The sequence below is a fragment of the Etheostoma spectabile genome, unplaced genomic scaffold, assembly GCF_008692095.1.
Source record: "Etheostoma spectabile isolate EspeVRDwgs_2016 unplaced genomic scaffold, UIUC_Espe_1.0 scaffold00001175, whole genome shotgun sequence".
NCBI classification, from domain to species: Eukaryota; Metazoa; Chordata; class Actinopteri; order Perciformes; family Percidae; genus Etheostoma; species Etheostoma spectabile.
The window spans coordinates 1-27571 of NW_022602699.1; the positions used below are offsets into that span (position 1 = coordinate 1).

The following is a 27571-nucleotide window of genomic DNA, read 5'->3' on the forward strand; positions in this document are numbered from 1 at the left end:
ATGGACCTTGAACTTCTGATACACTGTAATGACCCTTGGCTTTAGTCATCCATCCATCCATCCATCCTCCACCATCCATCCATCCTCTTCAACTTATCCGGTGTTGGGTTGCAGGGGCAGCACCCACCAGGGGACAAAACTTCCCTTCCAAGCCCACATTAATCCTGATCCCGAGGCATTCCCAGGCCAGGTGGAGATATAATTCCTCCACCTAGTCCTGGGTCTTCCCCTCGGCCTCCTCCCAGCTGGACGTCCCTCCACCTAGTCCTGGGTTTTCCCGAGGCCTCCTCCCAAGTCACAATCTATTTTTATATGCATAGCACCCTTAATACATACTACTATGTAATTATATGTAATAAATAATATAGCAAAGGTAAGTCCCCATAGTATAGATGATATTGAGTTGAACCATAGTATACATAAGTACTTGGAATAGAAAAATATAAATACGATATAAAAATATACCCATGGTGAGAGTGAGTAGTAACTCCAACATTCATTAGGTGGTGCAGGTGATGTGGAGTCAGACAGTGGCTGGGATGAACGACAGGTCTTCAGATCACTTTTTTGTGGTACATCTTACATCATCAGTTTATTTTGTCCCATGATGAGTGAATGCACCTCGGGAGGATCGAGTCAGGAGACAGCGTCTGATGATCTAAGAGGTTGTGCTGGGTTTGCGAGCAGGAAGCAGGTGTTATCTGACCCTGGGGTCGTATTGTGTGTCCTCACCCTGAGCATCTGATTGCTGCTCCTGATTGGACACCTGGTGGACAGCAGCCATTTTAAGCCCAATCAGACAAGAACTCGCCCCTCCCTCTTCACTCTGCCATTCCCAACATGTGCCTCTGTAACTCTGTGTATGGGATTTAAGATGGTGTGAGTATGTAACAGCCTTGCTTTGTGCTGCTATAGCAGCGTGGTAGGAGTGAAAAGTCCTTTTCTGTTTGTAACCTGTTTTCTCCTGTGTTTCTAGTAGAAGGTTAGGTTAGAGCTTTGTCTTTTCTTCCATTTTGTGCTGGTTTAGGAAAGTTTTATGTTGCATCTAGAGGTTGTTTTTTGTTGTTTGTTGGACATGAACTGTCTCTTTAAAATGTGTCAGGTTTTGACAGTCTGAACTCAGCATATGTGTGTGTATGAGAATCCACAGTACACGCACAGTAAAGTCGCTCATTTTGGCACCAAGGTTTGGTATAAGAGGTGATTTATTTTATTTGAATGATTGTCCTTAACATGGGTGCTGTAGACGCGATACCAGGTACACACACTACATCGCCACTGCTTTGTCCACACTCACGTTACCAGTACACAGCGAAACATATGCTTATTACAACTTCAAGTTACGACAAACAGGCAAGACATGAGGCAATGCATACTGGAAATTGCAAGAAAAGGATGACTGGATCAAGCATGAGGAAATGAAATCAGAAATTGGGCAAGGTTTGACTCCGACCTCCGGCCCTTTGCTGCATGTCATTCCCCCCCCTTCCACTGTCCTGTCAGTAAAGGCCTAAAATGCCCCAAAAATAATCTTGTGAAAAGTGATGAAGTTGTTTAACTGTACATACACAGAACACAGACACCCCCTCGCTATCTATTCACAAAATATGTTTGCTAAGCTGTGGACATTCATGAAATGTGTAGATGAAGTTGTGTTACAACCAATTCCCCCCCCCCCCTCAAAACATAAAAACAAACATGAAAGTGTAAGTGATGTGGAAATAATATACCTCCAATAACAAATACGAGTAAAATATATTTGATACAAATAAAATGTCATAAGAAAAACTACAAATGGCACGCATATTCTATAAGAATCATAAATGGCAGAATAAAAATGCTTGTTAAAATGAATCCCAGACATGCTGACTGACTGATTAGATGAGAAATAGAAAAACCAATGGACAGAAATGAATTCCTAACTCCTTCATTTTTTTTGTTTTGCACATAGAAACACAACGCTTGACTCCGTAACTATAACAGGTTGGAAAATGTTTCATTTTATGTAAAGAAATTTCACAAGAAGCTGATTGTGATGAACTGTTGGGAATCCAGCCATCAGTGATTACTTAAACTACCACTTGGCTACTTTTTTGAGTACTTAATGACACTTTGTGTCCCATTCCTTTTTTTTTTTGAGAATGCCCTTTGTGTCTCAATGAGGTAACCTGTATGAAAAAAATGTGAAATAAAAATCAAGTAGATTTCTCCAGTTCTTCTAATCAGCACATACAGTTGAGCAAAATGTTAAACAGAAGAATAATAACAATGTCTGGCTCTGCCGGGCTAATAGCTATAGCGTCTGGAACCACTCAAATGTCCAAGGGGCGTTAGCAACGCTGCAGACTGAATCCACCTACAACAACCAATCAATGGCGGCCCAGATCAAAAACTTTCAGAAATTAAGCTAATCAGTACACAAAATGTGTTCCTTGACAGAGTCTTGATTCACATACAATCTGACAGTTTGATCAGAGTTTCGCGAGCCTGGCGCAGTTCACCAGTTCGTTCAGTAACTCTGTTCGGTAACTACCAGTGGGACGCTCGTCTGCCGGGGGTGAAACACAAGCGCGCAGACTCAGATCCAGAAGCCAGGTCTTGCCCTTAACTGGCAACAACCGCACTACCAGTGGTGCTGTTGAGCTGGATTTTCCTACAGGTGTGTCTGTGAGAACATAGAGAAAGTCACGCCCCTTCCGGTGGACTTCATGGGACCTTAATTCAGAAAAAATATGAACAGGAGTGAGTGGGGAGAGGAAAATTATGTTTTGATCCCGTTTGAATAAGCCATGGATTACATTATGATGTTTATCAATTTAAAAGATTATTTTTGGACCAAAGAAAGTCTAGTCTAGCAGAAAGTTAGCCGTAGGTTTGTATGAAAGCGCTCAGTGAACTACATCTCTCAGTGGACTACATTTCTCAGTGAACTACATCGCTCAGTGAACTACATCTCTCGTCTCACACAATTTACGTCACCTAGCTTGATGTTCAACTTGCTTGCTAGCTTAGCTCTGTTCCACAACACATGTAACATTATCTCACCTGATGTATTTTATCCAGTGAAGTGTTTCCAGCAGATAAGCAAAGGAACAACTTATCTGCTATCTGACTACCGTTACATCCCACCTATAATTGTTCGACATGACAGTTAAGTGAGATGCAGGAAATTATGACAGGGCGGATTCGAATCCTGGACCTCTGTGTAAAGGCCTTAATCTCAACTGCATGTGCACCTGCTCTACCACTGAACCAACCTGGCCTTACATGACTTTCTAATGACGTATTTTCAGTCTTATAGTTCAACAGTTAGACAATAAACAGACTTTTTTCGGTTGAAAAATTACCTTTTAAATTGACGAACATCCTATTTGTGGTCCATGGCTTAATTAAAATGGGATCAAAACATAATTGGCCTGTTCACTCCTGTTCATATTTTTTTCAGAATTAAGGTCCCATGGAACAGAAGTAGAAGGGCGGGACTAAAGGCTCTCTATAGACTGTATAACACACCTGTCAGGAAGACAATACAGTTCAACGACTACAAAAACAAAACTGTCAAACCTTCATTGAGGGGATTTACTTCTAACAGCAGCTGCGTGCACGTGCCTCCGTTTACTACTAATGTCAACTATGTTTTGTAAGAACTCACTGAACTCTTCTGTAGGGCGAGGCCGACTCCGTTCAAAGGCAACGACGCCTGCATCCACGTCCACTCTGTAGTTAGTCGCTTTATTCAACTTCATCAGCTTATGTTTATTTAATTAGGGCTGCACGACATGAACTAAAATTAAAATGAATTGCACTCGATAACGATAAATGAATGATAATTAATCACGTTGTTCTAAATCATCTCTCTTTGAAGCCAAAATGTATCCAGACGACAGACACTGGGACTTTTTTGGGCACGAGATGCTCAGTTGACTCGGACTCTGTGTTTGAGCGATCCTCCATTATCCTGACTGGTCACATGACTACACACGCGGTAGAATGTTTTTAAGGAGAAAGTAGGCCTATCAACAGGAATAAATTCTCAAAATTACCGTCATGGGAAAAATATGACGATCACAGCATCAGAATTTCGATGTCCATACGTTTTTGATCAATCATCTAGCCCTATACTTAATGCTGCCTAATGCACCTTTAGGCACGTTTTGAGAACTCATTAAAGCACAATGACACTTAAAATTTTTCGTTATTAATGCATTAGGCTTCATATATACACTCATAGATACGCAATACCTAATTTATCCAATGCAAACCATTTCTGCGCAAGCTTTTGTTCAGAGCTGCAGAGATGGTGGGCCCCACAGCTCCCACAGAGAGGCCGGGACACCAAAGATGCCGCAGAAGTTTGATTGGACATCAGAGCCGGAAGGTGGGATTTCAGGACAGTTGCGCACAGCCCACATATGCACACAGCAGCAGAGGTATAAATTCAGTTGGTCCAGATTAGTCTTAACCATTCACAGCATGAAGGCTAAGACTGTGGCTGTTGCAGATGAGGGAAAGGAAATGTACAACATTAAAACCAGGAAAGAACAGTAGGCGACATGAGGAAAGAAAGATATCAACAGTGAAGACCACGTGTCCTCCTTGGCACTGGAAACATGGAGTGACATCACAGCACATTGTTTTGTTCCCGTGCGAGTTGGTTACTCATCTTGTTTTTTCCCACTTTTCTTCTTCTTTTAAAATAGCGGTTTCCTCTCCTTTCACAGCAGCTGGAGAAAAGGCACGCTGCACATTTCCCACAAACCTCTATCTTTCTTACATGGTCATCCTCACTTCATGCTCAAAAAATGTCTTTTTCGTGGGCATGCCTTGCCTTCATACACAAATGTCAACAACGCCGTCGTCGGCAATCAGAAGTCGAGTCTTGAGCTCTGGAGCCATGTCCTTCATCTTCACGTGCTCCAAGTCAAGGAAGCCCTGCCCAGAGTCTTCGTCCCCGAGGACAACTGAATGCTGTCGGGCTGCCGCAGGCCGGAGTTGCAGCCTGTGGAGTACACTCCTGAGTCTCCGCTGCCACCGCTGCCCTGGCGACTGTGTCTGCCACTGGAGACATAAAGGGGAAGGTACATTCATCCTATCACTTACTACACAATGCAACACACATCATTATACGTGAACACTGTGAGGTGAAAGACTGGCTGAGTCATTGAAAGCCATATAAATATAAAACAGTGAGACTGTGTTGGGTGGACCTCGGAGCCTCTAGGAGACTCGGGGGAAAAAAGTGTTTATTTCAAAGTTAAATGTATCATCCGAACTTTGTGCTCTCTTGTAAACTATTGAATTATAAACACATTGCTTGTATAGATAGGAATGGTGATGACACGGCAAAAAGTCACACCCCAAAGCATGGTCAACGAGACGAGTTTAGAGCAGATCAAAGTCTGGTGAGCCCGTTGTCTGAAGTTTGCCGGTATCGGCCAATATCAGGCATTTATAATGGGCGAAAAGAGAAATAAATAATTCTGATAAAAGGAATATTTAAAAAATAAAATAAAAACGGATGATCAAACATGTTATGAGTGTTGGTGTTGCATAATCTGTCCACCAGAGGACGCTCTACAACGTTCCTGTTGGCAACACGGATTATTTATTTTTGATCAAAGGACTTTAAGTTTCATATCTTAAGTTTGCATTTTTGTACATTTTATTTATTAGAACTTTAAAATGTTTTGATGTTCCTCTGTTCTGTTATGACAATAAAACAAATTATAATTAGGATATTAATTATTATTTTAGTGAGAACTCATAAATACCTACAAATAACTACTGTTGTGGGAAATCTTTTTAATTTTTTTACACGTTTCTTGGTTGTTTAAAAAATGTGTGTATATATATATATATATATATATATATATATATATATATATATAGATAGATGTGATATGTATCGGAATATAACCAAATATAATATATCCATCCAATATTTGTATCGGTATAGGCCTTAAATGTAGCTATTCCAAGGTACAAATGTGGTCCTTTATGATATAGGGATTGATCTTGGCAATTGTCCAAATTGATGTAGTAGAAATGCTTGATTTTTTAGTTTGTATCCAGTGTAAATTTTCCTTAAATTAAATTCAGTCACTGTCAGGATTTGTTTCCAGCGACCCGTCATCAAAGAGTAACATTGATTCTCTAAGAATGTCGAGGGACTTCCTAATTCATGTAACATGTTTTAAACTTCCTGTGAATAAAATCCAAATAATCTTTTGTTTATATACTGTATGTTTTATATAATCTGTGTTAACACCTTATTTTGAAAAGCGGACATAGTCCCATGTGTGTCCTGGGCCGTTTCAGTGCATTTACAGTAAAAGTCAGAATACAGAGGCACTCCAATTTTAGCAGCGATAGGTAGTGATGGCCAATGAAGAATGAGAGCGCCATCTAGTGAGCTCAGAAAATAAAGACAGTGGTTCGCGAAGCTTCACTTGACCATCACTAGCGGTAGTGTGATCACGGACATGAGAGTGATGGCTAACTTGATGCAGAAACCTCACACGCTGCCTCTGGACCACCCGGGAAGCTCAGAGAACAGGATAAGACCTAGGGTGGCTGATCGCCGTCTCTTGTATCTCCGTGGTCAAACCAGTCACCGCCAGAGACAGACACAAGCAGAGCGGAGCAAAGTCTCAGCAAATAAAGCACACTTAGTGACATTGCTCGCGGAGCAATACTTGTAAACTTCATTACATTTCTCTTCTTTGAGAGAATTACGGGCTGCTTGTATTTCATGGCCCCAGCGTAACGGTTTACCTTGAATATTTTCCCTATGAAACTGTGGCGAACATGTGACACGTGAGTGGGTGTAGCATCAGAGATCAACCCACCTGCTGTCTGACGGGGGTACCGGCAGGGCCTCAGGGGGAGGGATGTGGATTTCCAGGACCGGTGGCTCTTGACAGACGGTCACTTTATCACACAACAGCTCTGAGTCGGAATCCGGGGTGAGGAGGCGAGGAATGTCAGACCCAGATGAGTCACAAAGATACTGGGGGGGAAGACCGGGGGTGAGGAGGAGGGGAGAACAGAGATTGAAACGAGACAGCCAGACAGACTGCGGAAACTGAATATATACACTTCAGTGAGATTAAATCCTAAGGCTGACATGCAAATTCTTTGTGGACTTCTAATTAACGTGGTGGTTACTCAGCCGCTGTATCAATTGGTTAGCTATACATTCTTCACTAACACCAAGCAACATAGCCTTCCTGTGCTGCATTTAAAGGGTAACTGATGTTTTTTTTTGGAGTCTGGTCTGGTGGGTTTAGTGCTAGTTATCTCAGAGCTGTTTCTGGTTTAACAAAAAGGTCTTAAATAGGTTTTAAAAAGGTATAACTCTGTAGGGATCCTTTCCATAATGTTGTAATACACTTAGAATAATAATCTGAGCCTGTCAGCGGCAAAATGAAGCCCTTCTAGTGGACTAAACTGACGCTGAACATTTGCCCCGTAGGGTCACATTGCAGCCCGGTCTGTCTGCCGATTACAGCGTTCACGCTTAATACTGGACCAATGTCAAAGATGGTTGTTCCATCAGTCACTTACACACAGAAACATAGGAAAATAGGGTTGAAAAGAAAGTAGTTACCATGTAATTCAAATATACGACAGTAAAACCCATGCTCTCAAAACAACAACTGTATGACTTTACATATCAGAAATGGTAACACAATAGATGTGCCTGCTGTTTGCACAAAGCCAAAGCTGTGGCTTCTCACCTGGAAGTGTGTAGGCAGCTGGTTGGAGGGGTAAAATATCGCCTTAACAGTCTTGAAGAACCAAATGGAGCTGCAGAGTATGACTGCCACGAACAAGAAGCAGATCACCAGAGAGAGCAGGAAGTAGCCAACGATCTGCCACCACGGAATGGGACCTGTTAAAGTGTGACACGTGCATAGATCACACGTCAGATTTGACTCTAGTTGCATGTTGCTTCTGTTATCACGTGCATACACTAACACGGGTATATGTAAACGGGAATGTGTAGCTTCTGTTATACTCGTACCCACTGACCAAAAACCCACTTACACCCACTAACATCTGTCTTCTGTCTGCAGTGCCAAAGGTTACAATCAGCATTTACTCCAAGGACAAATGGCCCTGCAACAGGCCCGGGTATTTATAGACAGTGATGGATACAGGACACCCAATGTGGACACTGTCTTCCTAAATCTTAGTGATGTTAATCCAATACAGGTTTTGTCAAATTCCGCAAATTGGTCAGGTCTGCTTTCTGTCCCCAAAGTCGGAACTAAAGATAGAGAAGCAGTGTTCAGTTTCTATGCACCATATATTGTATCTGGACCAAACTCCCAGGAAACTGCAGGTGCGCTGCAACTCTCACTTCTTTTAAATCCCTAAAGAAATTTCCTTTTTGATGCTGCCTTTTTGTCCTTTTTTTTTTCAAGATATTTTTGGGCATTTAGGTCTTTATTGTTTATATGACAGCTGAAGACATTAAAGGGGGGAGAGAGGGGGAATGACATGCAGTAAATGAACCCACAGCTGCTGTGTTGAGGAGTGAACCTCTATGTGGGCGCGCTCTGCCAGGAGAGCTACCCAGGTGTACTGATGCTGCCTTTTTTAAAGTTATTGTTAATTTCTTACACTGTAACTTGTATTCATGCGTGTCTTATTTTATGAATAAACAAATGTTTTTAATTGTGTTTAACTCCTCTTTTTGTTTTATATAAATCCTTAGTCTTGCCTTTCTGCTGAAATGCCATAGAAATAAAACTGACTTGCCTTGCCTTCAATATATATCCCCGGAGGGCAGCAACAGGCACATTCTTTAGGCATTATTGTTTGTGATTAAAAAAGTGTTACCTTCGGTCTGCATGCAGTGGGGCGAGGAGAAGCTGCTGCTCTTGTTGAAGAAGTCGTAGCGTGACTGGATGCTCACGCAGTACCAGGTCCAGGCCTTCAGGTCCGACAGAGTCACCATGGTGGCCTTGCTATCCAACGTCTGGGTTTCTAAGGCCTGAAGGAGAGGTCAGACCTTAGGAAGGCTACTTCATGAAATGTATTCACGAGCCACTATCCCACAGTCAAACTCAAAGTTTGAAAAAAATCTTCAGCACAGATGTCATTCAGCCACATCATTATTATATATTTTTAACTTATATTTCATTAGGATTAACTAACTGATGAATGGTTCTGCAGATGATAATGCAGATTCTACCCCCGTATTAAAAACACTTTTTTAATGTTTGTTGTAGTGCTGTCAGTTAAACGCGTTATTAACGGCGTTCATTTTTTTAACGCAATATTAACTTCTATGCATGTCTGTTTACCCCTGAACACTATATGAAAAGGCTATAATAACAGTCAGATCAGATCAGAGTCCCTTCACAGCTGTCGTGCATTAGTGTGACCACAAATGTCTAGGCGGACAGATCTTTTGACGTTGATGGTAGTTTACTGTTATTAATGCTCCATATGTAAACAGGACTTTTCTCCTTGATCCTCATTCAAATATGGATCTGCTATGCAAATGACAGCCAGCAAATGTGAGAGCAAATACAATAAACAGCGATGGCTCAAAGGTCTGCGGTCAAAGATGGCGTTGTGTCACAGTGTGCCAGCACATGGTGAAGCAAGGTGTGTGTTGCTGTCCCTTAGCGTCACTGGCTTACATTTGCAGTATTACAACAATAACACTAGCAACAATAAGCTGGGATGGAAAAAGCTTCATGGTTGGTTCCTCAAAATACCATTTAACTCTCACAGGGGATGTGCAAGCCAGGCCAGAGGCAATGAGAATCTGAGATGGTGGAAAATTGGAGTCTTTCATTATTAAAAGAAAACATTGCAATATTTTTCTTTTAGCATGGGCATTCAATAGGTTACTATTGAATATAGGTCACTATTGAATGTCAATGGTAACTAATAGCACTGATTACTGCCAAGAAAGAACCCATTACATTCCGGAGCCGAGTGATTTCCTGGGCGGATTCACTAATTATTTCACTTCCGTTAAGATAGGGCTTTTGTGCTGCATTCACGTAGAAAAATATGAAAAATATGTTACCAACTGGGAAAATGCACACTGCACTGAGATAGGGCATGCCTTGCGGAGGTCTGAGTATTGTTCTTATCTTTTATATTATTATATTATATTATCTTATTATTTTACATATCACTCAATCACACCGACAAAGCACGGGAAACGAGACGAGTCTGGTGGGTTGCTTACATCCCCGCAGACCCCTGACACTCTGAGTAGCACTCCTCTGTATTCCACTCAGAAAGACGCCCCATTAGAGAAGACTCTTTAAAAACAATCTTAACTTTAATATTAAAGATTTTGGGGCTGATCCTGCAAATCATACAATGTTTCCTAATGCAGAACTAGAAAGAATTAAAAGTTATCATTTAAAACATACATTATTTCTATGCCTAAATGCCCAGTGAAATCTTGTTCACATGACTAGAACATTAAAAAATAACACAAACGCTACATGACATGAGGGTATACTGTGTGAACCCCATGCAAGAACAAGAGTGGGAAAAGAGAAGTTTTCAACTGAGAAACTGGTTTGTTTTTTAAATAATATACTGTGTATTAATCTCTCTGCAGCACATGCAATATTAAAGCACATGTGCATGTGATGGTATTTATTTTCTAGGTCGTTTCTAATTACATTTTTTTTTAAAAACATTTTTCTCTTTTGTGTATGCTTGGCCTTTGTCCAAATGACGTGACATACTCCTTAGCTCTGGGTTATTTTAGAACGCACTGTAGTAACCTACGTATTCCGCGTCAAACCAGTTTGAAGACCTGCAGGCTGTTCTTTTTACAAACAGCTGGGCGGAAATCCTGGAACCAGAAACAAACTCACTTACTCTCTCATGTGAGATTCACCCGCCTTGTAGCACAGACCGGAATCACTTCAGAAAAAAACAAAAAAGCAACATGCCGCAGAGAGCAGGTGCTCTGTTAACAGGGCTGACTGTGAGTGTATGACTTGATTATGTGGCTGCTGCAGGCTCACGGGTTTCAGCAGGTGTCTTTAGGGACTGAAGAGAAAATAGGAAGTGTGAACAGGGGAAACTGTTGGGTATTTTCCTGTTCTAACATGTCTGGCGTTTTATTTGCCTGATAACCCATACAGTTAATGAATTTAAAAGTGCACTGCTTTGGCTCGGCTACACCTTTGCGTCTGTCCAACTGCTTTGGTTTCACTCACCGCTGACTCAGACTTAATGTCCCGCCCCACAAAACCTCTGACTCTCTATTACTGGGTAATATGTTTAAAGTTTCTAATTTAATAAATAATTGCTTAGATTAGTTTAAAAAAGTTTCAAGTTGGAGTTTGCAACATTTCAAATCTAAATTTGTATTTTCACTGTAAATGCATATGGGTTCCAAATACCAGTTATCAGTTTCATTAACTACTAATCATTATCGGTATCGGCCTTAAAAAAACAGTATTGGTCGATCCCTAGTGTCAAAACAAAAATACTGGATCCAAGCAATGAATCCAAATTGAGCACTAAGGCTTTCAATGTGAACACAATCAAAGTTAGTTCAAAGGTTTATAGTACACATGGGCCTAGTGTTTGTCAGAGGGATGAGAGTTGGGTTTCCTACCTGTGTGTCTACAGAGCGTTCCCAGTAGAGGATCTGGTAGTACAGTTCTTGGATATTGTCCTTCATGGAGCTGTTGGTGCTGGTCAGAGGGTCAGATATGATGACGTCCAGGCCATTTCCAGCAGGAGAAAGATCCACTCTGGATGGAGGACCCACAGCAGCTGGCAGGAGAAAGGAATGGATAGATGAGGTCGTTTGGAAGTTATTTTTGAAAGCTTCAATAGCACACACCTCGTATTCAATAATAAAAAAAAATAGGATTTTGTAAATTTAATTACAGCAAACTTGTTTCACAATATCATCACGTACTCAAGCATAGGAGCGACACTGATATTTCATTTATTTATTAGTCAATTCACGAAATTCGTTGATACTACTTTTGTTGATAATCAATTAGATTAGATTAGATTCAACTTTAGTTTTATTACACAGGTACAGGTACAAGGCAACAAAATGCAGTTTAGGTCTAACCAGAAGTGCAATAGCAGCAAGTGCAGGATATACAGTGGTGCTCAAAAGTTTACATACACATGCTTAAGTTGACTAAAAGAGGATAAAAAAATCATGTTTTGGAAATTTATTTTAATACCTAAATTAAAAATGAGGTAAATCCAACCTTTAAGACACCAATTTTCTTTGTGAATGATAACGTATTGTAAATAAATAAATTTCTATTTAAAATACAGGGGTCATAAGTATACAACCCCTATGTTAAATTCCCATAGAGGCAGGCAATTTTTATTATTAAAGGCCAGTTATTTCCTGATTCAGATATATGCATCTTGATAAAGTTCCCTGCCTTTAGAATTAAAATACCCCACATCCTCACATACTCTTCACCATGCTTAGAGATAGGCAGGGTTTTATTTTCTTATACTATACCTGGTTTGATTTGCATTGAGACATATTTTTAGAAAGCCCATGCCTATCTCTAAGCATGGTGAAGAGTATGTGATATGTGGGGCTATTTTAATTCTAAAGGCCAAGGGAACTTTATCAGGATGCATAATATCCTGAATCAGGAAATAACTGGCCTTTAATAATTAAAAATCTGCCTGCCTCTATGGGAATTTAACATAGGGGTATGTATATTATGACACCCTGTATTTAAATAAGACATTTATTGTTTACAATACTTATTCATTCACAAGACAATTGGTGTCCTTAAAGGTTTTTACCTCATTTTTTAATTTAGTTTAAAATACATTTCCAAAACATGTTTTTTTATCCTCTTTTTAGTCAACTGCATGTGTATGTAACTAGCACCACTGTACAATGGTTCCAGAAGTGCCGGACATTGATTTGTACTGAATAAGTCTGAATTAGTCTTCACACAAATGACAAAGTTTCTATCATCTCTGTTGTGAAAGTTGAATGCATTTAGAGATAGGCTTTTTCTAACTCATAGGCTAAATTTAATATAAATCTTCATTTACATGTGTTGCACTGCACATTTCAAACAGGAAAGGAAATCCTGTCTGTGCATTTTATTTGATCACAATCTGTTTAAGTAAGTGCTTGTGAACAGCACATTTAGCTAACTTTAGAAACTACCAAGTTATAATATTGTATTGCCAACAGCAGAAAAACAGAGAAATCATTTTGGTCCATATTGCCCTAGCCTACCACAAGACAAAACTAAATACTAATAACGGGATGATGTTTAAAACATTAATATGTGAGAACAGCAAAAACATCAGTAAAGCAGTTTGCATTGATCTATAAATTATTGTGTGGTTCTTCCAGTATGTGTTATCGGTAAGCAGCCTCGGATTGGAGAAGTGCTGCTTCAGAGCCATTACACACAGCCATCTACTGTCTTAACCTGGGTAAAATCATGGCAACCAGCCGCTACAGAATAACACAACACACACACACACACACACACACACACACACACACACACACACACACACACACACACACACACACACACACACAACACACACACACACACCCAACACACACACACACACACACACACACACACTTGGCTGATTGCCCCGGTTCTGTTGGCATCCTTTCCAACGTTTCTGGTAAAGGTGTTTCATCGCTCTGCGCCACCTAGACAAGAATCTAAGATTCTGGTGAAGCGCTTCACCGTTAAAGTCACTTTGGTTGTTTTACAAAGTGACTTTCTGGTAAGAAAAGATCTCCATGGAGAAATGTCCTACTGGTGAGAACAGAAAAAAAGAGAGTGTAGGAAAGCTGAACGAAAGTGGCGAGAAACAAATCTCCTGGTCCATTATAACACCTATAAAGAGATACTTTGCATTTATAATTTGTAACTGAGGAATGCAAGGCGGTCCTTCTTCTCTGATATTATCTCTAGAAACAATAATAATCAACGTGCTTTGTTTGCTACTATCAATAGGTTAACAAACCCTCCAGTACCAGTAGCATCTGAACTTTTATCTACCAAGGCCTGCAATGAGTTTGCCTCCTTCTTCACAGACAAAATTCAGAAGATTAGACAAACAGTCAGTGCCTCCATTTCAAGTACAGGATATGTGTTGTCACAGTGTTCAAATATAACTAGTTCCAATATGACAGAATTTTATACGATCAACCATAAAAACCTGGAGGACATTATACAACATCTGTAATCCTCCTCCTGTTGCCTTGATATTCTACCAACGGGTGTTTTCAAAAATGTCTCGAATGTTTGGCTCTTATCTTCACAGTGAACACGTCTCTCTTTCAGGTATCTTTCCACAGGCCCTGAAACTGCAGTAATCAATCGTTTTGAACGTAAAAGCAATATCAAAACCTTCCGTTTTTAAGTAAAATCATTGAAAAAGCGTTTTTTCAACAACTCACCCATTTCTTGTCACTAAACAACAGTTTTGATAACTTTCAGTCGGGTTTCCGACCACACCACAGCCCTGAGACGGCTCTTGTTAAAGTCTTTAATGACATCCACCTTAACACAGATAGTGGAAAAATTACAGTCTTAGTATTACTTAATCTCAGTGCTGCATTTGACACGGTCAACCACGACATATTACTAGACCGATTGGAAAACTGGGTTGGCCTTTCTGGCTCAGTACTACTTACAGAATAGGGATCACTTTGTGTCAATAGGTAATTATACATCTCAACATACAAATTTGACGTGCGGAGTTCCCCAAGGCTCTATTCTGGGGCCTCTTCTGTTTAACATCTACATGCTTCCACTGGCTCATATTATGGAAAACAACAAAATAAGTTACCATAGTTATGCGGACGACACACAAATTTACATAACCTTATCACCAGGGGACTATAGTCCAATACAAAAACTGACTAAGTGCATCAAACAAATTAACGGTTGGATGTGCCAGAACTTTCTTAAATTAAATGAATGAAAAACTGAGGTGGTTGTTTTTGGAGCAAAAGAGGAACGATTAAAAGTCTGCGCTCAGCTTCAAACAACAATGTTAAAAACAACAGACAAAGCCAGAAATCTTGGTGTAGTCATGGACTCAGACCTGAATTTTAACAGCCACATTAAGACAATTACAAAGTCAGCCTTTTATCACCTTAAGAATATATCAAGGGTTAAAGGACTCATGTGTCAACAGGATTTGGAAAAACTTGTCCATGCTTTCATCTTCAGTAGACTTGACTACTGTAACGGTGTCTTTACAGGTCTCACTAAAAAATCAATCAAACAGCTGCAGCTGATTCAGAATGCTGCTGCTCGGGTTCTCACTAAGACCAAGAGACTGGATCACATCACTCCAGTTCTGAAGTCTATACACTGGCTTCCTGTGCCTCAAAGAATTGATTTCAAAGTACTTTTGCTAGTTTATAAATCACTCAATGGTTTAGGGCCAAAATACATTTCTGCTCTGCTACTACACTATGAACCACCCAGACCTCACAGGTCATCTGGGACAGGTCTACTTTCTGTCCCCAGAGTCAGAACTAAACAGGGTGAAGCAGCATTCAGTTTCTATGCTCCTCATATCTGGAATAAACTCCCAGAAAACTGCAGATCCGCTGCTACTCTCGTTCTTTTAAATCAAGGCTAAAGACTCTTTTTGATGTTGCCTTTCTTTAAATGAATGTTCTTTTCTTTAATGTTTAATTTCTTGTGCTAAACTGTAACTTTCATTCTTGTGTTTTATGTGTCTTAATGTTCTTATTTTTAATTCACGTGTTTTATCTGTTTTTATTTTTTAACTGTTTTTTAACTGATTTTATGTAAAGCACTTTGAATTGCCCTGTTGCTGAAATGTGCTATAAAAATAAAGCTGCCTTGTCTTGCCTTACAGCTATGTGACCAGTGATGTGACCAACAAGAGATTACATGAATCACCACACTCCCTGATCTATATTCCACCTCACCCATCCCTTTTGCATGTAGCCTGCTGAACCAAAACAGAAGGTGAGTTTGGAGACGCCCACACATTCCATTCACCCAAGATAGAAATCTTTAAATACCATCACCATCTGATCTCAGCTAGTCATAGTTTGGGTTTATGCATAGCACACATTGAGAAGTAATTACATACAATAAAAAAAATATTTTGAGAAGCATTAACAAATCAATTAGTGATGGACCTGCTATTCGAGCTCTGCAGCCTGTGTGAGGAATTCTAAGCTTAGTGAGGCTGTGTTTACAGTAAGCCTGTTGTTAACTTATGCCTCTCACGGGATCTGGACTCAAATCAACGCTGTGGTTTCCATAGTTCAGAGCTGCAAAACACATGCAAAGGTTACTTTTTCATACAGTGTCGCTCACAGCTACCTTGTGGTTGAACACTCTTTTGTTCAGTTGCTGTTTTGTTCAGGGGGTTGATCTTGTTTTGGATGGTTTGTGGTTTATGTCACCTAAGATGACATGCTGCCATATGATTGTGAAGGAAATATCTTTCCTGGAAACTTAAGTATCTGCCTGACAACATTTAGAGGGAATGATTCTCATCCCACTCTCCTGCGCTCCCTCCACTCGTCTTCATCTCATCCCTCTCTCTTACCATCTTTGTCAGGGCAGAATTCTTTCATTGTCCAGTCGGAGACACTCCCGTTCACACTGGCTTGTACACGAAGCACGTAGATGCCCAGGTAGAACAGGTTCAACTTTGTAAGGTCACATGACCTGTGTGACGTCTTCTCACATGCCGTTTCCCACACTGGATTCTTTCTCTTAGACCTTAGCTTGAACTTCCTGAGAGGACGAGAAACAAAACAAAATGTAGGGCATTAATCATCGTAATAGAAAATCCATCTTTAAATAAACATCTTTTATTTCAAGAAATATATATAAGAAAAAAGATAAAAGAAATATGGAACTGTTAGACTGTAACGTAGCTCAGCGTAAATTCTTTCAGGAAGACCTAACTTTTAATTGATGCACTCCTAAATCAAATCAGCTGTTATGTAAATAAATGTATATTTATCATGCATGTATAACTGTCACATATCTGCAACTAGTCTCTCCTGATTGAAATGTATCTCAGTGTAAATCCTTTCAGGAAGACCTCACTCTCAATCAATGCTCTACCAAACTCCAATCAGCTGTTGGAGGCGTTCACCTGCCTGCTAACCAATCAGAATCGTACACATATGGCAAGGGCCAATCACAGAGTCACAACCCTGGTTTAAATTATTGTTTCTCCCTTTGCTATCTGCTGTCGTTGCAGGCTAAAAGTTCAACCCTCCACCCCCACCTCTACCTATCTACTCTAGCAGACTGGTCCGGAGCCTCTTTCAGTCTGGTCTTCGAGCTCCTTCGTCGTCCCCATCGGTGGTCTAGATTCCATCATCCCCCCGATGATGGTTCTCTACCCCAATATGTGTATATACAGAATATTCGTATAGCGATGGACACTAATAGCCAAAGACTTTGTACATTTTATTTTAGCTCCTTTCTTGGTACAAATAAACCCCCCAACAATCTAATCTTTACTTATGTCTGAAACATCGTACAAGAGAAAGACATCTCATTTGGTAATCACACCAGAACAAATGTAACTTTACATGCCAATGAAACTAAAATATGACCCATCACCTACACCACAGTTGTACCTACTTCATTTTGTTATGCTCAACTCCCCAGGCATGAAACTGCTGGCTATTACACAACTTTCTTTTCTTTTTGCCATTAAAGACTTTCAGTTGCTTCCCGTAGTTGGTTTGGATCACATTTTGACTCCTTACACACCCCATTTCACTTCCTGTGGTTGAGTGCTGAGACTCTTACATTAATGCATTAACTCACACCACAGAGGCTGGACGGAATGGAACAAACAACCAAAAGAATATTAAGATGGCGTTTACAGCTACACTACCGTCTCTTTGGTGCTCTTTGTAAAGAAAATCAACCCTTAAGACGGATTCATGTCTGACTTGTGTGGGTTTACTGTGTTTGGAGCATTTCAGTGTTCAGAGATGTGGATGGCAGTTTTACAGTAGCATTTTAGTAATACGTTCACAATCGTACATCAGCATTCCAAAGTAATTACATTTCCTACTGTGGGGAACATAAATGTCTGTGAGGTATTTCATGGCTTAAAGGTTAATAGTTTTCAAATGGATTTGAAAAGAAGCGATAATCCTGAAGCTTAATAGAATATGCATTATCTTGTTAAATGTTTGGTGTATTGTTTGGTTTAAGATGTTTTAGCCCTTTTTTATTAGTTTACTGTTTTTTATAAGAATAAATCTTGGTATAATGTTACATTTCAATGACTGTTTACTAATTTTAGTGGATGGATTACTTTATTTAACATGATGGTAGAAGGTGATAGATCTAGGTGGTAGATGTAATTGAGGCAGGTCAGACATTCAGTGTACAGGAAAGTACTCATATTCCTTTATTCAAATTGTTTTTATCGTTATAAGAATTTTTGCTTTGTGATAAATGTTCAACGTTCCACGCTATTAAAAGAAAAAAACCTTTTGCTGGCAATTCATTCATCCTTGCATAAGTATATAAAGCAGTTTTGACGGTGTCCCATGTTATAATGCTCCGTGATATTGCTTTTTATCTCTTACACAATGAAAATTGAACATTGGCTAAACTGGCTTATCAGGCAGAAAAAAAGAAAATCACAAATAGATGTTTTCCCTAAATCATTCAGCCCTAGTTATTAGAGTTGAGGAAGTTACTTCCAAAATGTAATCCATTATGGATTACTAGTAACTGTCATTTGAGAGTAACAAGTTATATTACAAAATGACTGTCTCTGAATTGTAATGCTTTAAACTACTTTTGAGTCTCTTTCACCAAAATAACAGCAGAAGTTTGACTTGGCAGGCAGTTTGCGAATGTCACCACCGGATCAATAGAGTCTCCTCTTTATCCACTTTAATACATCATAGACTATTCATAATATTTTGTAAAATTAATATGAATATGCAAAGTAACAAAGGCTATGAAAATACAGAAGTAAAACGTACAATAGGTAAGTAGGAGAAAATGAAAATAAACAATTAAAAGTACCTTACAGTTGTAATGATGATAGTTGTGTTACAGAATACGATATGTTGAACTGGAGCTCTGGAGGAAAATCACTACACCCCAGATTTAAACTAGAGCTCGTCACAACAAACTTGCTGCTCTGCCTCAGTGTTGCTGTTCCTCGTGTCTGTAAAAGTGAGACTTACGCCACGTATTGTGTGGTGAAGTCCACAGCGTGTCCCTCAGCCAAAGTCGAGTCCCAATCCCAGCTCAGGATGTAGTTGGTGTTCAAGGTGATCAGGGCCAGGTTCTCCGGTGGGGCCAGCGCTGCTGGGACTGAAACAAGCAAGGGGAGATCCGGCATCACCACACAGCCTCTGCTGCAGATTTTTGTTATTTTACCCAAGTGTACTCAATTTATTATCCTATATGATAAAGAAAAGCATTTAATTCTAACATTCAATAATCAATACTTTAAGATTCAATACTTAATTGCCATGTAACTTAGTTGCTAGGAATTTGCCTCAGTGGCTCATGACAGATCAACAGACAATCACAGCAAAACAGAAGGAAATTGTAGTATTTGGGGCAGCAGGATGGAGTATCGTGGGTTCATGATAGTGAAGGAACATGTCACCCAGTGCAACAGTGTGGCTCACGGATGTTTTTTTTTTTTTTTTTTTAATAGTTTTTGGAAAACAACGGAGAACCAAATGTATAGGACTTGTTAGTAGCAGTTGTTAGCAGACAGAGAGCAGAGAGGGCGACTCTGCCGTCTGCTAACGTGTTGCTCTCTCTAATATAACAGCTGCTCTGTTAGGCAACAAAACGTGCACGCAGGCTGATATTCAACTGCGGTTTTGTCGGGAATAAGCTACAAGCAGAAGGAAACTCTGCTAGCTGCTAGGCTAAAGTGCAATGGCAAACACTACAGCATTAACATTAACGTGTCCACGTCCAGCCTCACGTGCAAAGCTGAAGTAACAAGCAACTTAATTTTTTTTTTCTCTCCATAAACTCTTGAATGCAGGATAGAAGACCATCAATGAGGATAACTACACAGTGATTATTGCTTTCATTGTATTTCATATCACACGATATCTGTTCCCCTGGAACTTCCTCAAGCAAAAAGTTTAAAAAAATGAATTATTATTGCGGTGATGCGGTCAGGAAGCAACCGCAACTCCTAACTTTCATGATATTAAACAGTGAGAAATGTTCTCACTTCATCTTAGAACGGTAATAAATCAATACTAGAGTAGCCTACCTCCTTGTTTACTGCAATGAATAAAATGCAGAGAAGGAGGAAAAGAGCATCTGTCTTCACAAAAATCATTTGTTGAGTGGTTGATGGTACTTTGTGCGTTAGAACGTAATCACTGTGAAGCAATGAAATAAGCTTTATTTTTCTCTGTCTGCTGTACAATGACAAATTCAAGCACAAAATAAAGCCAAGCCGATACATCAGCGGGCCAATATTACGCATTTCAGAATCATTTATAATGACATCTGATAAATAAATATTTTAAAAATAGTGATTGTGTTGCATAGTCTGTCCACCAGAGGACGCTCTACAACGTCCCTGTTAGTGATGGCGTTGCATAGTCTGTCCACCAAAGGACGCTTTAAAACTCATAAATAACTACAAATAACTTATGTTAGGTAAATCTGTTTGTGGACAGATTTAGCGGAATATTGGATTTTTTATTAACCAAATATTGGTATCGGCCTTAAAAATCCTTTATCGGTCGGGCTCTACTCAGTATCGGCAAGTACCCAATTGTACTTGTACTTGGTCTGAAATCGGTGTATTGCTAAAAAATTGTGTGTGTATTGCACACATTTTGCCTTTGATGCTCAGAATCTAGTGACTGCACTCCATACCAAAAGAAACCGTTGAACACACAAAAATACAAGAACAAGTACCAAGTATAAATAATGTCAATAAGAAAAGCAAACAGAGAACAAACTAGAGAGGAAGTGTGCTAATGCTGTCTGAAACTTGAGCAAAGAATAACCATACTGGAAAGTCAAGTTAAATCCCCACCACACAACACTGTGACCTCAAGAAAGAGGAATTAATCCAAAACACAGAATCGCTGTGAATAATTCTGGCTCTTCAAGACACCTGTGTGCAGAGTAGGACTCGTATCTTACTATCTTTATAGAAGGAACACCATGAACTAAATCCAATAACACCTGTAGTAGGGCTGCACAATTGCAATATGGACTAGTGCAATATTGAAAATCGCAAAGACCTACACATCGTATCCTGTGTACTAAAGAAAAAAATCTTTCTTTGTACAGATTAGGGGTGGGAATCTCTGGGCATCTCACGATTCAATTCCGATTCTGAGGCCAACGATTTTATGTACATTTCCATGCCTGATTTAAAAAAATATACAAGTAAATCTGAGTTTGTTAGAAGTTGACATATACAGAATTTGTCACACACAAGATGAAATGTTTTGTCTACCGAGGTTTTTATTGTGTAGTCATCCCATGCTTGTGAAACTTTTAAATACAAATCAAGATTTGGAAAAAAAAAAAATCAATTAATAATTGATTAACTATTCAGAATCGAGCATTAAATGGTTCAATAGAAAATCACGATACATCTAAGAATCCACTTTCCCACCATCCCTAGAACAGATCCTCGCAAAAATTACACTATAATATATATTTTTATTTATTTAATATTTTTCAAAAAAAATGAAAATAATGATAAAAACATTATAATATTATAATTTCCTCCTATATTGTGAATCATAACAGCTAGATGGTAGCCCAATGGTGGCCTCACAGCAACAAGGTTCTGGGTTTTAATCCTGGTCATTCCGGGCCTTTCTGTGTGGAGTTTCTATGTTCCCCCAAGTCTGCGTGGTCACCCCCACCATCAAAAACATGGACCAGGTTCTCCAGTCAGCGTCATGACCAAGACGCTGGCTTAGATCTGGAGTTGGTCCCCGGGGCAGTAAATGGCTACCCACTGCTCTCTTAAGGATGGGTTCAATTTAGAGAATGAAGCCGCTACATGTATGTGACAATAAATTATCTTCAGTAGGTTCAAAAAAGGAAAAAACTGTGGAGAAAAAATGATAAATGGTAGAGCCTCCCACATGACTAAGCCGGCATGACCAGACATGACAAAAACAGGATCTAACGGAGGGAAGAAAAAAGGAGTTTCGGGGAGGAGGGTGGCTTCTTTCATTGCTGAATAACTCTTTTGTGTGTGTGTGTGTGTGTTGTGTGTGTGTGTGTGTGTGTGTGTGTGTGTGTGTGTGTGTGTGTGTGTGTGTGTGTGTGTGTGTGTGTGTGTGTGTGTGTGTGTGTGTGGTGTGTGTGTCAGCTTGTAGGTCTCCTGTGGATTTTGGCTGAAGACGTTACACAACATTTTCCTCACTAGCTCTGTTTCCATCCACATGTTTTTATCCAAATTAAGTGATATTGAAAGAAAAAAGCCTTCTGGAAACAATAAAATTCGATGGAATTTCATGAATCTCGACTCAAAATAAACATAATCTGTCTCATCAGATTTTATCTTGATGATATTCGGCTTATGTGATAAATATAAATATTGATTATGTGTTGGTAAACGGGATCCATGTTGTCTAGAAAGACGTTCTCAAAAGTTTAAAATGTCTAAAATCAATTAAATATGCCAATTTCATCGCAAAACAGCGTGAGACGTCATCACACAGATTTTTATTCACTTTAAAGCCGTTGGATGGAAACACACTTTCACCGCTTTATTCACATGAGTTTTTTTACTGAACTTCAGATAATTCTGTTGACGAGTGGATGGAAACTTAACTACTCAGTTAGTTCCTCATTCTTTTGCAAAATGTATGTCCATCTGATACCAATTGCTCAGCCACATTGCAATTTAAACCGTTACATCATATTTCAGTCCATGCTGAATTAAACCCAAATGGTTTCGTCCGCAGACATGACTCAGACACTGCTCCACAAGAACTCAAACATAAAAAGGAGTAAACACTAGAGTCAAATCATCCATCGGTGACTCCGCAGCCAAAGTCAAATACTTCAAGATGATTTTTTTCACTCAGTGTGCATTACATTATATAATTATATTCTAGCAGGGATAGCGCGTTGACAGTTTGTGACAGGTGCTTTATAGATATGACTGGTAAGGACATGGTAAACAGAATGGGTCCGGTGGGTTGCCAACAACGTCCACAAGCTGACACCAGCTCCACACGACAAACACCAAGCTACCAGCTAGCTCTGAAACTGACGGGAGGCAGCGATCTAGATCATTTATCGAGACCGGGACCCATCACTCTGTTGGTGTTCTAGAACTACAAAAAGACACAGCCAGCATAAAAACTACAGAGTAGTGTGTCTTCTCTCAGATTGTGTGTCAATAGTTCACACACTGGGGTACAGAGAGCATGTAACAGTGTCTTTCTTGTTTGGCAAACTCACAGCATTGAGTAAATGTACCAGATCCAGTTGTATTTATAGCGTTTGCCGACCAAACCTTTCACCTATTACAGTTTGTTAAGACACTGTTAATTATAAAATGTTATAATTATTTCAAAATTGAACGTTTTATTTTGACATGAATAAAACAAATGAATAGCTGCTCAGCTCTTCATATCTTACAAATGAACACACAGTCAGGAAATACAAACAACCACTACAAAACACTTCAGTGGCCAAATTCCTTCAAAGTAACTGAGATGAGTACATGATTCACATTGTACACCTAATGGAGTCTGTTACCAAGTTTTGCAATCGGTAGTGTTGGCATTAGAGAGAGAGTTCTGGTTAGTAATGAAGATGAAAGGTTACTGAACCCTGACAGTACACCTCCACAACGTTAGAACATTCTTAAAAACTCGGTCCAGATAAAGTCTGCCTCGCCCCCGCAGACAAACATTCCATAGCAGCATTCCACAGACTGTCACTGGACCTGTTGTTATTCAGGTGTGGCACACCATATATGCTGCATTATGGACTCACACAGTGAAACATAAACACTCACTATATTAACCTTAGAGGGGGGGGGGGACCAGACACCTCCCGATACAATATCATCAATAATATGTATATCAATAATAATAATAATATTCTCTGATATATTGCAATTTATACTTTTTTTTCCCCCAACTTCTAATTTTTCCCAATTTAAATTACGTCCCCAAAAGGAAACTTTGTCAACATCTGTTTTATCTAAAAAGATTTCAGATTTAATTTCATCTCACTTCAATTTTATTGCTACAAAATGGAACAAACTGACAAACACATATGTAATAATACATTGATACTTGTCGCCTGGGTATCAATACAGTATTGCCACTGAAAATATCGTGATACTATGCTGTATCAATTTTTTCCCCACCCCTAATTAACATGCACACTAGGCCTCGGGGAAGACCCAGGACTAGGTGGAGAGATTATATCTCCAACCTGGCCTGGGAACGCCTCGGGATCCCCCAGTCGGAGCTGGATGATGTGGCTTGGGAAAGGAAAGTTTGGGATCCCCTGCTGGAGCTGCTGCCCCCGAGACCCGTTACCGGATAAGCGGATGAAGATGGATGGATATTAACTGCGTACCCTTTTAATTACGGTTTTAACTTTTAACACTGTAATTAATAACAGTCTACCTGTATTAGCCTGACCCTTTGTTCTCTTAAGAAATTCAAGTGTTAAATTAACCGCCTCAAACCCCTCCCATCTGGGCCAACACAGCGACAGAAAGATGAAAATGAAAGAAACAAGATTGGGGGGGGGGGGGGGGACACACACCAAAATGGCTTGCTTTAGCCAACTATTGTTCATAACAAATAAACAAGGGACAAGGTCAGGAAGAGCTTGGACAGAGATAAAAAAAAAGCATATTTTAAGAAGGAGAAGAAAGCCTTGGGTGAGTCAGGACTATCACAGGATACAGGATAGGGGAAATGGAAGAAGCTTCAAAACATGGCTTTTTATTTTCCCAGATGACATGTTCTCTCTACAATACAACAGTTTTCAGACTGTGCAGGTTTATACTTTCATTTTGAATGGGGGTAGCATGTTTACTCTGGGGTGGGGGCTGTCTTGCATTGCCAGACCTTCCTCCACAATGCTGCGGAGGATGGTCTAGCTACTCCACACAGCATTCTGGGATTTGAGAAAAACCCTGAAAACATATCTAAATATTCAGATTCAGCCCTTGTTGTCATTGTATTGGCACACTTCATCCAGACATATCCAGACAATTGCTTCTGAGTTGAAATACCTCCCGGCATTATCAAATAATTGATGTCAATTGTCAAAATGATCCAATTCTTTTTCCACACACTCAATATGCATATTGGGCTAGGAGCCATGGATTTATTATGGGAGCCAGGTCCATATATCGAGGTCTTTGGTCAAAAATGTCCTGATTTTTGATTTTCTCCATATCACCCAGCTCTATATTCCTGTGCAGCTTAGGAATCAATGTCCCATCACAATGCATTTGGGTATTTCAGGAGCTAATTTAGGTACTCTTGACTTTTTACTGAGTGTTATTAGACTGTAAAAAAAAATCTTCAGAAAAAGACAAACTGACGGATAGATGGATAGAAACATGCAAGGGAACAGTTGTTATTACACTGCGTTACGAAGTCAAATTACTGGGCAACTTTTCCACTAAGGCTAACATTATTTTTCCATTAAGGCTAACGTTATTTTTCCATTAAGGCTAACGTTAGCTAGTTCACTATCACGCGCATAACATTGTTATGATGGTTGTCAATTCGGAGTAGCTAGGCGACTTAAGACCTAGAAAACCACACATTTTTTTGACATGCTTTGACATTTCAACAGCACATTCATATTATAACGTTTGCTACATGACACATATCGAAGTTAAAATATAAAACGGTCATGAAGCACAAACTGAAAATGTCATTTCACAATGTTTCTCTGAGCACAACGTTGTCAGACTATAAAAACATGAACCTTGCACCGCTAGCGTTAGCTATGTTTTGTGCACGTCGAGCTGCAATTGCAGTTACACACAAATAACCGTGTAGCTAACTAGCTAACAGTATTGCATGTGTCCATTGCTTTATTACGACAGCCAATTCAACTAAAACGGCAAGAAATGCAAATAAGCTAACAGTTAGGCCTGTGGCTTAGATAACTAGCTAGTTAGCTAGCTAGTACCAGTCCGGTTCGTATACTATCAGAGAAATTCCCTACGACTCGAATCGAAAAGAACTTACCAGCGTTGGTTTGGAGGCACCAAAGGAGAAGGCAGACGTGGAAAGCAGCAGACATGGTTGATATTATTCGAGGTAACGTTAATGACAATTTTTCACATGGACTTATCGTCTCGGAGTCGGACAGACTCTGCCGTTCGGCTCTCCAGTCGCCACCATAGACACAGTTCCAGTGCCCACCATAGAAGTAAAAGGTGCCAACTACTGTCAAGTACCTCTTATCACTGCAATAACAGTGTTCCGGTTGATCTTTCACAATAAAAGCCAGCCCGAACCAAAGTCTGAAGACTTTCTTTTAAATATTTTTCCTTTAACATGGGTTATTTTTGAATAAAATTATCCTTTGGAGAATACTTTTATGTCATATTCATACATGTCATGCACATATTTCAATATCATACAAGCAGCAAAATGTGGCAAGACCCTTTTTCCTAATTTCCTAACATCTCTGTACCATTATTTTCAGTTACCTATGAGTTTTGTTTTTAAAGGTGTACATTGTGTCATTTATTTAAGCATTATCAATTCTTAATCCAATCCGATAACCCAACATCAGCATGTCTTAGATTGTCAGCACTTTGTCTAGTCATATGTCGGTAAAGTTTGATCAGATTCAAATGACAGTGGTGGAAACATAAACAGACAACTCAACAAGTGAACTGCACCACATTCATCCACCGCCACCTCCACTGACAGAAAACGTCTGTACATAGAGGAGAGCACTTTATTTATTTATTTTAACTTTGAAAGAACAATAATATTATTTCCGGTCTTATTTTTGTAACCTGACGCAGTTTGAGGAAGAGTGGTGGACAATAGTCGTAGACAGTCAAGTACACGACATTTCCTGGAAATCGTATTATCCGCTTGGGAATATTAGCAACAGAATTCCAGTTATTGTTTGAAAGAACCTTTGTTTCACTTTTCTTTTTACCATTTTTAATTTAAAAATAAAAAATAATAAAAAAATAAAAAAATAATAAATGGGTGTTACCATTAAAATGAAAAACGGGCTACCATTTTTAATTTAATAATGAAAAATAATTTAAAAATGAAAAATGGGTGTTTGAACACACACACATATATATATATATATATATATATATATATATATATATATATATATATTATATTTATATATGCTCATACATAAATACATATATATTCAAATATACTGTGCATATATACATACATACAGTACATACAGTACATATATATATACATACATACTGTATACACACTATATATACATATATACATACATATAAATATATAGTAAATAATATATATATAAATATATAGTCATATATTCTGTAGATATACATATATATATATACACATATAGAC

At 39.2% G+C, this 27571-nt stretch overlaps 1 protein-coding gene across 1 annotated transcript; it reads right to left on the reverse strand.

The window, feature by feature from the left end:
- Window positions 1-4694: 4694 nt before the first annotated feature.
- Window positions 4695-26416, reverse strand: LOC116674846 (interferon alpha/beta receptor 1b-like). Its single transcript, XM_032507067.1, is given in 9 exon segments — window positions 4695-4955; window positions 4958-5058; window positions 6849-7009; window positions 7740-7894; window positions 8848-9001; window positions 11615-11775; window positions 16579-16769; window positions 19211-19340; window positions 26228-26416. Coding segments are annotated over 9 exon segments (1233 nt in total). The 5' UTR covers window positions 26283-26416; the 3' UTR covers window positions 4695-4830.
- Between the last annotated feature and the right edge of the window lie 1155 nt (window positions 26417-27571).